This window comes from Salvelinus alpinus, chromosome 9 (assembly GCF_045679555.1).
Source record: "Salvelinus alpinus chromosome 9, SLU_Salpinus.1, whole genome shotgun sequence".
NCBI lineage: Eukaryota > Metazoa > Chordata > Actinopteri > Salmoniformes > Salmonidae > Salvelinus > Salvelinus alpinus.
The window spans coordinates 72373674-72386640 of record NC_092094.1 but is presented as its reverse complement, the minus strand read 5'-3'; the positions used below and the strand labels follow the sequence as shown (position 1 = coordinate 72386640).

Genomic DNA, 12967 nt, shown 5'->3' with positions numbered 1-12967 from the left:
AACAGTTTCATACAGCATGCTTTATGACAAGAACTACAAACCATCACAATGTACTAATTTACAATATAAACAGCAGCCAATTTCACCTACAAGCACTTTATAGAGACAAACCATATAGTCAAAGGGCAGATCAGCATGCCACTAAATACACAACTGTGCAGTTTAACAATGCTTATCGCCATTATTTCCCTATGAAAATAAATGAATGAAGTTCTTCTGAAAGATTGAAATAAAAAGCCACATTATCTTATCCTACAGCTACATATACTTCAAAGAACTGAATTAGAAGTTGATGTTTAGCAAACTTTCAGTGCAGTGCTAGTTGGGGTATTGACTATTCTACATAATTCCTTCAGAGTCGATTCCTTCAGTCACATGATGGCAGACGCAGTTGTCTCAGGGGAGACCAACAGGGTAACCTTGGCCAATTTCACAGTGATGTTTGCACAGCTAGCCGTGGATTTGTAGGCTGTGGCTGTGCCTTTTACGCTCCTGCTGTGGCAATCGGACTCAGCGCTGTTGTCCAGTAGTTGAGAAGTTCCCCTGCATGTCTGGCAGATGTTAAGAAAGGCCCGGCGCAGGTCCTTACTCCTCAGGGCGTAGATGATGGGGTTGATGGTGGAGTTGAGCAGGCAGAGCATGCTGCAGAAGGCAAAAACCGTCTTGATAAAGTTGTTCATCTTCCAGAAGAGGTCGTAGACCATGATGGCCAGCACAGGGCCCCAGCAGATGACGAGGGCCACCAGAATCAGCACTAAGGTCTTGGCCAGGCGGATGTCCATGCGGGCCTGCTCGGGTCGCATTGTCTGCACCTTGGTGCCATGCGCTGTGTAGACGATGATGCTCTTCTGGGAGCGCCGGCTCATCATGCGCAAGGCGTGGTGGTGGGCCTTCCACAGGATGAACATGTAGGCATAGATGATAAACAGCAGCAGCACACTGGTCATCCCTATCCAGAACATCAGGTACTTCACGTCAATGAGTGGGAAAATGTCAGAGCACACTGAGTTCAGTTGCTTACAGTTCCAGCCCAGTAGGGGGAGCACCGCGATGACGATTGAGATAGTCCACATCATGCAGAAGGCGATGACAGCCTTTGTCTTGGTGACGATCCGCTTGTAAGCCATGGGCCTGTGGATGGAGATGTAGCGGTCTATGGCTGTGAGAAAGAGACTGCCCACAGAGGCACTGAAAGAGGCGATGACCCCACCAAGCTTAAAGAGAAACACATTGGGGCTGTCTTTCCGGTGTAGCACATGGAAGTCCAAGAAACTGTACACAAATATGACACTGCCCAGAAGGTCAGCCACAGCCAGGCTTCCTATGAAGTGGTAGGAGGGCCGACAGCGCAGGGTGCTGGAGTGGAGGATCACACACAGTACGATAAGGTTCTCCAGCACTGTGAAGGTTCCCAGGGTGAGTGCCATGATCGCTACTACCAACTGCTGGCTGGGGGTCAGAATCATGAAGCACTCCATGTCCACAAAGTTCTCCCCGCATTGGATAGAATCCCCGCCGTCCACAAAGGTCCCATTGCCAACCAGATCAGAGAAGTTGGTCTGGTAAATGGAGTTGCCATTAAAGATGAGCTCCTCGTCTCTAGCTACTCCAGGGAAGTAGTTTCTAAGTGGGGCAGAGTGAGCCTTCTGTAAATGGAGTCCAGTCTTGGCAAAGCCAGAATCAATGGACGGGTCACTGTAGCTCACATCGTTGGAGCCAAGATATTGCAAACCGTTAGTTATTGTTCGGAAAGTGGTGTCATGTATTCCATCCAGAGCAGACTTCATGGCTGTCCAGTTGGAAGGTCAATTATGTAACATAAGATGAGTATCTAGAGAAAAAAGTTCCAATTTAGAAATTATCATTACTTTTTATTATTTAGTTTAATTGTGACATGGGGGATGGCAAACGTGTATGTATTTAACTGTGGGTGATGTGGGTATGTTGCTGGGTGACATTATTGACATCCCTGCTGTATCAGCCAGCTGACTCTCCAGCAGATGCGTCTCAGACAATAGTGAGAGAATTAACAGTCGATGACAAATTAATGAGACCCATATCTAACCTTCTGTGCTGCCCCCAGGATAAAAAAAAACATTGCATTAAGTAGCCTATGTAGGTCAATCTTTCCTTTCAATTAAGGGGTAATCAAGGATTACGTTTCAAAATAATGATTCAATTAATTATGCATCAAGGTAGTTATATTCTCTCAAGACAAGATTGATTTGTTGAATCAATCTATAGAATTGTACATGACTATGTTTTGCTCTCATAGATAAACAGTACATAACCCTTACATTTGATAATTAATATAGCTGTACATTTCGTAAAAAAATACAATAACCTACATAGGCCTATTCGACAAGTCTGTTTTTCATTAATAAGAAAGTACAGGCTATTGAGAATAATTGTGATAACATTTTCATGCAGATGTTTATAGATAAGCAAACCATTTACTGGTTTTGATATAGGCTATACAACAATGTGACGATGCCACTTGTCCCACTCATGAACGAATAAGAAAGACCAACAATACGTAAGGTTGCAGAGCGGCTGCAGGCAAGGAATTAGACTCGCATAAGAATAGACACTGTCATAAGGTCATAGCGAAATCAATGAAGTAAAACATGTTTGACTATGCATTAACGCAACATTTGATTTTATTAAAACAAAATGTGTTTTTACCTTCACATTCTTTGCACAAATAACTTGCGTCGATCCATATGCTAGATTTAATTTATTACACGAAGACAAGAGAAAATGTATCCACATATCCAATCTCAGGAATCGTAGCCTATTGATGTCAACAGTTGCTTTATCAAAGTGTATCAAAAGTAGTTTTTAATTCGAATTTTCGTCATGATGAGCCTCGCATCATTGTTTAGTAAAGCCAAGAGACAGCGATGTGTCTGTCTGAGGTATGAGATTATTATTTATAAGGAAGGGGTCGCTTTGTGCGCTTCTGTGTCACGTGCTCCGAGGTGCCACAACGCCTTGGACCAGTATAGTGCGCTCGCATCGCATCCCAACATCCACGCTCACTCAATAATGAGACACTCCATCATTTTGAACACCCACCCAACCATTATCGACCAGTGTGGTTGAGGAAAACGAAAGCATGAGTACCATTATTCTAATTAATGTTAAAACACTAACATTTACTTGGTAAACCACTTTTTATTACTATTGTGTTTAGATTCTCACTTCAACCTATAAGAAATGATGACATCCACTAATGGTAGAGTATGCCATTTATTGTGACTGGCAGAAAGGCATGATGTGTTCTATAGCCTGGAAGGAAGGGTGGGTAAAAAAAATATCCAGCCAAGTGTGATATATTTAACCACATGTAGCAGTGTGTAGAAAAAGATATAATATCAGGAGCTGCAGAGGTGTTAAAATGAGGTTGTGTGTGTGTAGTGGGACAACTGCAGAGAATAGGCTGGTAAGTGGGCTATTAGAGTCAGCTGCCCATCATGTGAATCCAGTCTGAGGATTACTTCGCATTGAGGAAGTTAATTATTTATTATTTATTTATTCAGGGGAAAACCAATTGAGACCAAGGTCTCATTCACAAGGGTGCCCTGATCCCAGTAACATAACAATCAAATACAATATGAAAAAAAACCTGCGATCAATACAATGTAAAATAAAAATACAGCACAACACAATATTTTTTTTAAATGGTTACATGTCCTCAATCAAAAACTTTAAATTACCTGAGTGGCACCAGAATATTTGGCTGCCTCTGATCTAGTCTAGAAAATCGGACCATAGGCAACAGTGACTAGGGTCTGGTTTCAATCGAAAGCAATAGTAGGCTAAGGGCATCTTTTTGTACGTTTTTCTTTATACGTTTTGTTTCCCTAACTCCAACGAAAATTATCCCTGTAATTCTCATTTTTTGTTATGACGCAACAAGCAACCTGGTCTCAATATAAGAGGTATAATACTATACCCCCTCGAAGGCATATGATACATTACATCATCCAATTCGTATGTTATTGTACGACCGGGTAAGATGTATGATACTATACGTCCTATAATTTCTATGATATTGTACTATTCCTTTCATAATGTAACGTAACATTACATCATGGCGCCGGAGAAGATGGGTGACGTTTTACGTGCTCCTAACCAAATATGTTTTTTTTTGCGTTGTTTGTAACTTATTTTTGAACTTATTCTGTACATATTGTTACTGCTACCATCTCTTATGACCGAAAATAACTTCTGGACATCAGAACAGCGATTACTCACCATGAACTGGCAGAAGCTACTTTTTCCTTTAACGAGTCCGACGAGCCCTACGTGAAGGACATACTGCCCGATCCCCGTCATTTGCGTGACGAGAAGACGGAGAAAAAGAGGACTGAGGTCAGGCTGCCTTCTGAGAATTCGTAGGCGATCGAATAAACCCCCACTACCTTCCGTTCTACTAGCTAACATGCAATCATTGGAAAATAAAATCAAAGACCTACAAGGAAGATTAAACTACCACCGGGACTTTAAAAACTGCAATATCTTATGCTTCACGGAGTAGTGGCTGAACGACGACATTATCAGCATACAGCTGGCTGGTTATACGCTGTATCGGCAGGATAGAACAGCGGCGTCTGGTAAGACGAGGGTGGGCGGACTATGTATATTTGTAAACAACAGCTGGTGTACGATATCTAAGGAAGTCTCAAGGTTTTGCTCGCCTGAGGTGGAGAATCTCATAAGCTATAGACCCTATTATCTACCAAGAGAGTTATCATCTGTATTTTTCGTAGTTGTCTACATACCACCACAGACCGATGCTGGCACTAAGACCACACTCAATGAGCTGTATTCCGCCATAAGCAAACAGGAAAACGCTCATCCAGAGGCGGCGCTCCTTGTGGCTGGGGACTTTAATGCAGGGAAACTTAAATCCGTTTTTACCAAATTTCTATCAGCATGTTAAATGTGCAACCAGAGGGAAAAAAACTCTAGACCATCTTTACTCCACACACAGACACAAAGCTCTCCCTCACTCTCCATTTGGCCAATCGGACCATAATTATATCCTCCGGATTCCTGCTTACAAGCAAAAATCTAAGCAGGAAGCACCAGTGACCCGGTCAATAAAAAAGTGGTCAGATGAAGCAGATGCTAAGGTACAGGACTGTTTTGCTAGCACAGACTGGAATATGTTCTGGGATTCTTCCGATGGCATTGAGGAGTACACCACATCAGTCATTGGCTTCTTTAATACGTGCATCGATGACGTCGTCCCCACAGTGACCGTACGTACATACCCCAACCAGAAGCCATGGATTACAGGCAGCACCCGCACTGAGCTAAAGGCTAGAGCTGACGCTCTCAAGGAGCGGGACTCTAACCCGGAAGCCTATAAGAAATCCTGCTATGCCCTCCGACGAACCATCAAACAGGCAAAGTGTCAATACAGGACTAAGCTCGAATCGTACTACCATGACTCCGATGCTCGTCGGATGTGGCAGGGCTTGTGAAACATTACAGACTACAAAGGGAAGCACAGCCGAGAGCTGCCCAGTGACACGAGCCTACCAGATGAGCTAAACTACTTCCATGCTCACTTCGAGGCAAATAACACTGAAACATGCATGAGAGCACCAGCTGTTTCCCGGACAACTGTGTGATCACGCTCTCCGCAGCTGATGTGAGTAAAACCTTTAAACAGGTCAACATTCACAAGGCCGCAGGGCCAGACTGATTACCAGGACGTGTAATGCGAGCATGCGCTGATCAACTGGCAAGTGTCTTCACTGACATTTTCAACCACTCCCTGTCCGAGTCCGTAATACCAACATGTTTCAAGCAGACCACCATAGTCCCTGTGCCCAAGAACACTAAAGTAACCTGCCTAAATGACTACTGACCCACAGCACTCACATCTGTAGCCATGAAGTGTTTTGAAAGGCTGGTCATGGCTCACATCAACAACATTATCCCAGAAACCCTAGACCCACTCCAATTTGCATATCGCCCAATCAGATCCACAGATGATGCAATCTCTATTGCACTCCACACTTCCCTTTCCCACCTGGACAAAAGGAACACCTATGTGAGAATGCTATTCATTGTCTACAGCTCAGCGTTCAACACCATAGTACCTTCAAAGCTCAACAATAAGCTAAGGATTCTGGGACTGAACAACTCCCTCTGCAACTGGATCCTGGACTTCCTGATGGGCCGCCCCCAGGTGGTAGGGGTAGGTAACAACACATCCGCCACCAACAGAATAATATCAATTGCCCTGAGACCACATTGCTGTTGCCTAGGGTTGGGTTTTGAGACAAACTTTGAACAGACAAGTCTATGGGGGTTTATGAGGGTGACAGGGTTTGTGAGGCTGGCTATTTTTGCTAGCATTATTTGTGTGGTGTGTGTGCCCGTTACCACTTTTTTGCCCATAAATATTATGAAATAATATGTAAAGATTGAAGTAGTTCCTCTCTGTGTTGCACAGCTGCAAAATTACTTCCACCGTGAACCCTGACCCCAAACACCCCCTCCACCAAATGAAAAACAACTTTTCGGGATAATAACATACTATTTTTAGATGCAGCATTTTGGAAAAGGTTCAGACACTTATCATTGTGTATGTGACCTCTACAATATAGCAAAGATGGAATTCAGCACTTACTCTTGGACTGTCACAGAAACTGTGTCCAAAAGCAACACTGTATTTAAATGCCAATGATAATGTATTCATAACACTTTATCAGGCCCATTAGGTATACTCTGTTCCATGTCTCTGCATTTGTAAGACTGTAAAATGTCAGGTGTTATTAATGTAGGACTGCATTAATTTGTTTCTGCATGTGTTTTCTGCCTCACAAATGTAGCCTATGAGACATGGACAAAACAGAGTAACATAGCATTGATGAAAATGCTGTCTCTCCCGTCATATGAAACAATATGAAAGAAAACATTAGTCTTTCCATCCAGCTCTATTACGGCCATACATTTGAAGTGTCATTACCAAGAAAAAGCACCATAATGCAAAGGGACAAAAATTTAGCCCTGGCATTTCAGCAACATCAGCCCACATCACCACGCGCCAGGGGTGAAAGTAGATTTAATTTCTTACAGGTACGGGGCACCCAAGCAGGCACGCAAACTTTTTTATAACCTAGGTGTAATCAAACAATTACATATATAACCCAAATAAATGTAATATGATCTCTGTGGGCCTAGTAGCCTATTACCTTTTTAATGTGGCATAAACACAACCAGTCATCCTGTTTTCATCTGATTGTCAAACAATCACTTCCAAAGGCGCTCCTGTAGGCTACCCGCGCATGTTAGGCCACTCAAAATAATTCTAGCATTCAAACAGTGCACTGTGCACCCGCAATTTGATGAATGGAAAGAGACATCCGTTAAAAAATAATTAAACATGTATTGTAATGACATTCTGCGGTTGTTGTCTGCCTGCGTCTCGGTCTCGACCACTCATCTCTGCTTGGAAAAATATAAGTGTTCTCTTTGAACCACAATGAAATTTGTAGCATATACCATTTTTCATTTGGCTGATATGAGGTAATGTTAAATAATAAATAGCCTACATTTTTCTTGGCATTTTGTGTTAATTATTGTGATAGGTTCACGATTTTACCGTACCGGCTTACTTTCATCCCTGTCGCGTTCACACAGCACAAACAGTAATGACACACCCCTCGACTTTTTCCACATTTTGTTGTGCTACAGCCGGAATAAAAAATTGATGAAGTTAGATTTTTTTGTCACTGGCCTACAGACAATACCCCATAATGTCAAAGCGTAATTATGTTTTTCAACATTCTTACAAATTAATACAAATGTAAAGCTGAAATGTCTTGGGTCAGTACGTATTCAACCTCTTTGTTATGGCAAGCCTAAATAAGGAGTAAAAATGTGCTTAATAAGTTGAATCCAATGGTGTCTTTAAAACAGTTAGCGTTTAATGTATTTGTATCTGTATTTATTATGGATCCCCCATTGGCTGTGATAGGAGAAAACTGAGGATGGATCAACAACATTGTAGTTACTCCACAATGCTAACCTAATTGACAGAGTGAAAAGAAGGAAGCTTGTACAGAATAAAAATATTCCAAAACATGCATCCTGTTTGCAAAAATGCGCTAAAGTTTACTGCAAAGAATGTGGCAAAGCAATTCACTTTTTGTCCTGAATATAAAGTCTCATGTTTGGGACAAATCCAATACAAAACATCACTGGTTACCACTCTCCATATTGTCAAGCATAGTGGTGGCTGAATCATGTTATGGTTATGCTTGGCAAGTACTAGGGAGTTTTTTTTAGGATAAAAAGAAACAGATTGGAGCTAAGCACAGGCAAAATCCTAGAGGAAAACCAGACACTGGGAGATGAATGCACCTTTCAGCAGGACAGTAACCTAAAACATATGGCCAAATCTACACTGGAGTTGCTTACCAGGAAGACAGTGAATGTTCCTGAGTGGCCGAGTTACAGTTTTGACTTAAATCTACTTGAAAATCTATGTCTCTCTACCAATGATCAACAACCAATTTCACAGACCTTGAATAATTTTGAAATTAATAATGGGCAAATTTTGCACAATCCAGGTGTAGAAAGCTCTTAGAGGCTTACCTAGAAAAACTCACAGCTGTCATCGCTGCCAAAGGTGCTTCTACAAAGTATTGACCTCAGGGGTGTGAATACTTAAATAAATTAAATATTTCTGAATTTCATTTTCATTATGGTGTATTGTGTGTAGGCGGATGAGAAAAAAAATCTATTTTGATTTCAGGCTGTAACACAACAAAATGTGGAATAAGTCAAGGGGTATGAATACTTTCTGAAGGCACTGCAATTGTCCTCATAGTCCAAATATGAATGCCTAATGACTTTTCCAGTCCTTAGGCATTTTTTTTGTCCTCAAGTTTGCCTTTGACTCCCATTCTGTGTATATCATAGCTATCATATTTGTGTCTGGCTCGTATTCTTTGTACGGCAATTGGAAACAGGCAGCGCAAACAAAGATGATTGATGATTATTGTCATGAAAACGGTTGTCTTCAGCTAGTAGGCTAATAGTTCCAGTTGCAGGCTGTTTGTGGGAGGCTAGGGGACAAAAGGAAGAAATGGGGCCTATCTCTACATATACTGCATGTTGTGGTGATAAGGTCACCAGGGGACTTTGGGCTTCTATGCGCAATATAAAAAGCCCACAGCAGAAAATGTACAATTCATTTTGTGGTCTCACATTACAATAAATCTCTCTGTGCACACTGTGACAGAGACAGGTACAGTTTGTGAATGGTGATGTGTGGTCCTATGCAGGGTCCACATTGTGAGTTATGTTTCACCTGAGGATTTTCATCTTCCCAGTAATTTTGGCCAAATGTAAGCAAATGGGTAAACGTCACAAGTTGTTGAAATTAAGGGGTTATACTTGTCATTTGGAGAAAAAAACATACTAGCAGTGTGTCTTGAATAGCATCATTCTGCGTCATTCTGCCCTGTAAAAGAAGGTCTTGAAAACACTTTGGTCATGTGACAATATCACAATGAAATACATGTTTTCAATACTTTTATTTCAAGACCTACTTTCTATTTTTAAAAGACCTACTTCCAAGACATTTTCTTCTTTCCTGGAAAGTGCCCTATGCCCTGCCAAGACATCTGCCGTGACCACAGTCTGTATGACCAGACATGACCCTCATACATCAGTCATCAGTGGTCAACCTCACATAAGGTGAAAGGCTGTTCCATATGTATACATCCTGGGAAACGGAGGTATCAGCTCTCCTTGACCACAGACTGAACCAAATGACTCTGAAGTAAAGCATGATATGCTTGGAGTCATATCACTCCTGGGATGAATCCATGCCCCCCAGAGGGTACAAACCCCCTGCGACATGGCACTAGATCTTTATCCTTATCCCTTTTTCCTATACCAGCAGAATAGTACTGTTGCTGTTTAAGATAAGTAGCTAAAGGATAATTGCTTTTCCTACATAGACCAGTAGTCTATTTCTCTTCTCCCATAGTAATGGAAGATTGTGGTCCCGTGTGGCTCAGTTGGTAGAGCATGGCACTTGCAACGCCAGGGTTGTGGGTTCATTCCCCACGGGGGGACCAGGATGAATATGTATGAACTTTCCAATTTGTAAGTTGCTCTGGATAAGAGCGTCTGCTAAATGACTTAAATGTAAATGTAAGATCCACGTGGAGACAGACTGGGATAGGGGTGTCATGACATTGGCCTGTGGGTAAGGTTTATGACCCCCCCCCCCATAAATACCTTTCTCCCCTCTCTCTCTTGACTCTACTGAAGGACTCTTGAATAGCCTTTGTTAAACATAGAGAGTCTGGGAACATCAAACGGTGGGGGGAAAGGAACCATATTTCGGTAATAGAACCAGTTGAAAATATGCGTTGGTACTTAATGAATATGATGACAGTTCGGTTGCCATCTGAGACATTATGACTGATGACAGGATGACATAAACTGTATCTGGGAAAGTCTACACATTCTAGTTATCAGATTCACATGGAATTGTTGTGCAATTTAAATGTTTGAATATGAAACTATTTGTGAAAAGATTAAATGTAATTGTAGCTTCCAAATGAGAGAATTGGGTTTTCATAAGGTTAGAGCTCAGTGGCCCCTGTGAAGAGACATGGGTTATAAACTATGAAACACACCCTTCTCTCCCTCCACTATATAAGTCCTTGACGACAATGTAACCATCTGTTCCGAGGACGATAGGACGACGGTCCATACGTTAAAAAGGACTAACATGTCAACTACAGAACTAAGCCAACCTCAGTGTGAGCTTTGGTTGTGAATGGTATGAACTTTGAACTCTTATTCACTAAAGAAGTGAGACATCCTAGCCGTTGAGTTAGCAACAGCAGCTGTAAACGTGGGCTAGGAAAAGACGGACGACGTATCCAGTCTAACACACAACGAAGATACTACAACGTATCCAATTTACCACCAGAGACATTCTTCCGAGGACAGGAAGATCTCTGTTGGGCAACACGACCAGCATCTACGACCAACCTACCGAAGCACAGCTCAGAGTAAATATTTATTGCATTTTCCTTTTCCAAATGGGCGGTAATTTCGTTTTCTGTATGACATAATTTGCATTCTGTGTATATGTAATTCTGTGTGATTATTTAGGTATTTAGTAAATAAATAATTAAACCCAATTTTGTATTGCTGATTCAACTTGTTAGCCAGGGTTCGTAAGATAACCAAGAACTTACAAATTTCAGATGAGACTGAAATAAGGTGACGATTAACATTGACCGCTATTGATGTAAAATATTACTGGGTCTTTCAGAGTTTATTCGGAAGATAACAGCTCTATAAACACTATTTTGTGGTGCCCCGACTTTCTAGTTAATTACATTTACATGATTAGCTCAATCAGGTAAAATTAATTACAGAGAAAGGATTTTATAGAATGGCATGTCATATCACTTAATCCGGCATAGCCAAAGACACGACAGGGAAATCTTGCTTGTTTGTAGGTGACCAAATACTTATTTTCCACCATTAATTTGCAAATAAATTCATTAAAAATCCTACAATGTGATTTTCTGGATTTTTTTCTCATTTTGTCTGTCATAGTTGAAGTGTACCTATGATGAAAATTACAGGCCTCTCTCATCTTTTTAAGTGGGAGAACTTGCACAATTGGTGGCTGACTAAATACTTTTTTGCCCCACTTGTAGGTGGCTACATGCAAGCAGTGAAAACGTGATTCTGTTGTTAGTATCTTACTGTACAGCATTACTGCTCTCTCACATACCCCGCAGAACATCAGATATTTATGCATTCTTGTGTAAATCACCTCGTGTTTTCATGAGGTGTCCCCAAGTCACAAGTGCAGATGTGTGGCAGAAACACAATCTTTCCATCTTCATACAAAAATAAGTAAATTAATGCAACTTGACAATGTCATAATGGGTCGTTCTTGAATTGCGGGGGCATTTGCCTCCCTTGCCTTTGCAACTATCAATAACACAATGACAAATTGTTACACATCATACATGTTTTTGTTTATATTGAACTGTTGATAATTGATAAAACATAATGCCAGTCCTTTAAACTGCAAAACGTTATGTTTATTCATTGTTTAAAGTACTTAGGGTAAGCAAATTGGCTTGTCCCAGTAGTGATGTGACATGTTTTGGGGATTTTGAGATATCTATTATTTTGAATGCCAGAAAGTGAACAAAAGCATTTAATGTATTTTATAAATCAATAAAAGCAAAGGCCATTTAAACAGTGACTATAGAAAGTCTACACCCCCTTGAACTTTTTTCAAATTTTGTTGTGTCAGTACCTCAGAGTTTCATACATTTAAATAAGGATCCCCCCCCCACTCACACCATACTCCACATTTTTAAGGATGTTTTTTTTTATTGTGAAAAAAAACGATATATTCAAAATACAAAGCTTAAATATCATAATTGTATCAGTCCCAATCCCCCTGAGTCTGTTGGGATAGGTCTCTACCAACTTTGCACACCTAGATCTGGCAATATTTGACCATTCTTCTTTACAAAATTGTCAAAGCTCTGTCAAATTCTTTGTGGAGCATTGATGGACAGCAATCTTCAAGTCATGCCACAAATCTTCGTTTGGATGTAGGTCGGGGCTCTGACTGGGCTGACGAGGACATTTATCTTTTTATTCGTTAGCCACTCCACTGTAGCTTTGGCTGTGTGCTTCAGGTGGTAGTCATGCTGAAAGGTGAACTTCCGCCCCAGTTTCAGCTTTCTTGCAGAGAGCTGCAGGTTTTCCTCAAGGACTTTTCTGTACATTGCTCCATTAATTTTGGGTGATGTGCCGTGTTGGGTTTGCGCTAAACATAACGCTTTGCATTAAGGCCCTCCAAAAATATGTTTGTATCGTCAGACCACAAAACTTTTTGCCACTTGGATACAGAATCTCTTGAATATTTTTTTTGCAT

At 41.1% G+C, this 12967-nt stretch overlaps 1 protein-coding gene across 1 annotated transcript; it reads right to left on the bottom strand.

The window, feature by feature from the left end:
- LOC139530570 (cannabinoid receptor type 1A-like) lies at positions 1-2940 on the bottom strand. The gene is made up of 2 exons (XM_071327100.1): positions 2686-2940; positions 1-1831 (listed from the first exon to the last, which is right to left on the bottom strand). Exon 2 carries the CDS (start codon positions 1785-1787, stop codon positions 372-374), a length of 1416 nt encoding a protein of 471 aa, XP_071183201.1. The 5' UTR covers positions 1788-1831; positions 2686-2940; the 3' UTR covers positions 1-371.
- Positions 2941-12967: the final 10027 nt, after the last annotated feature.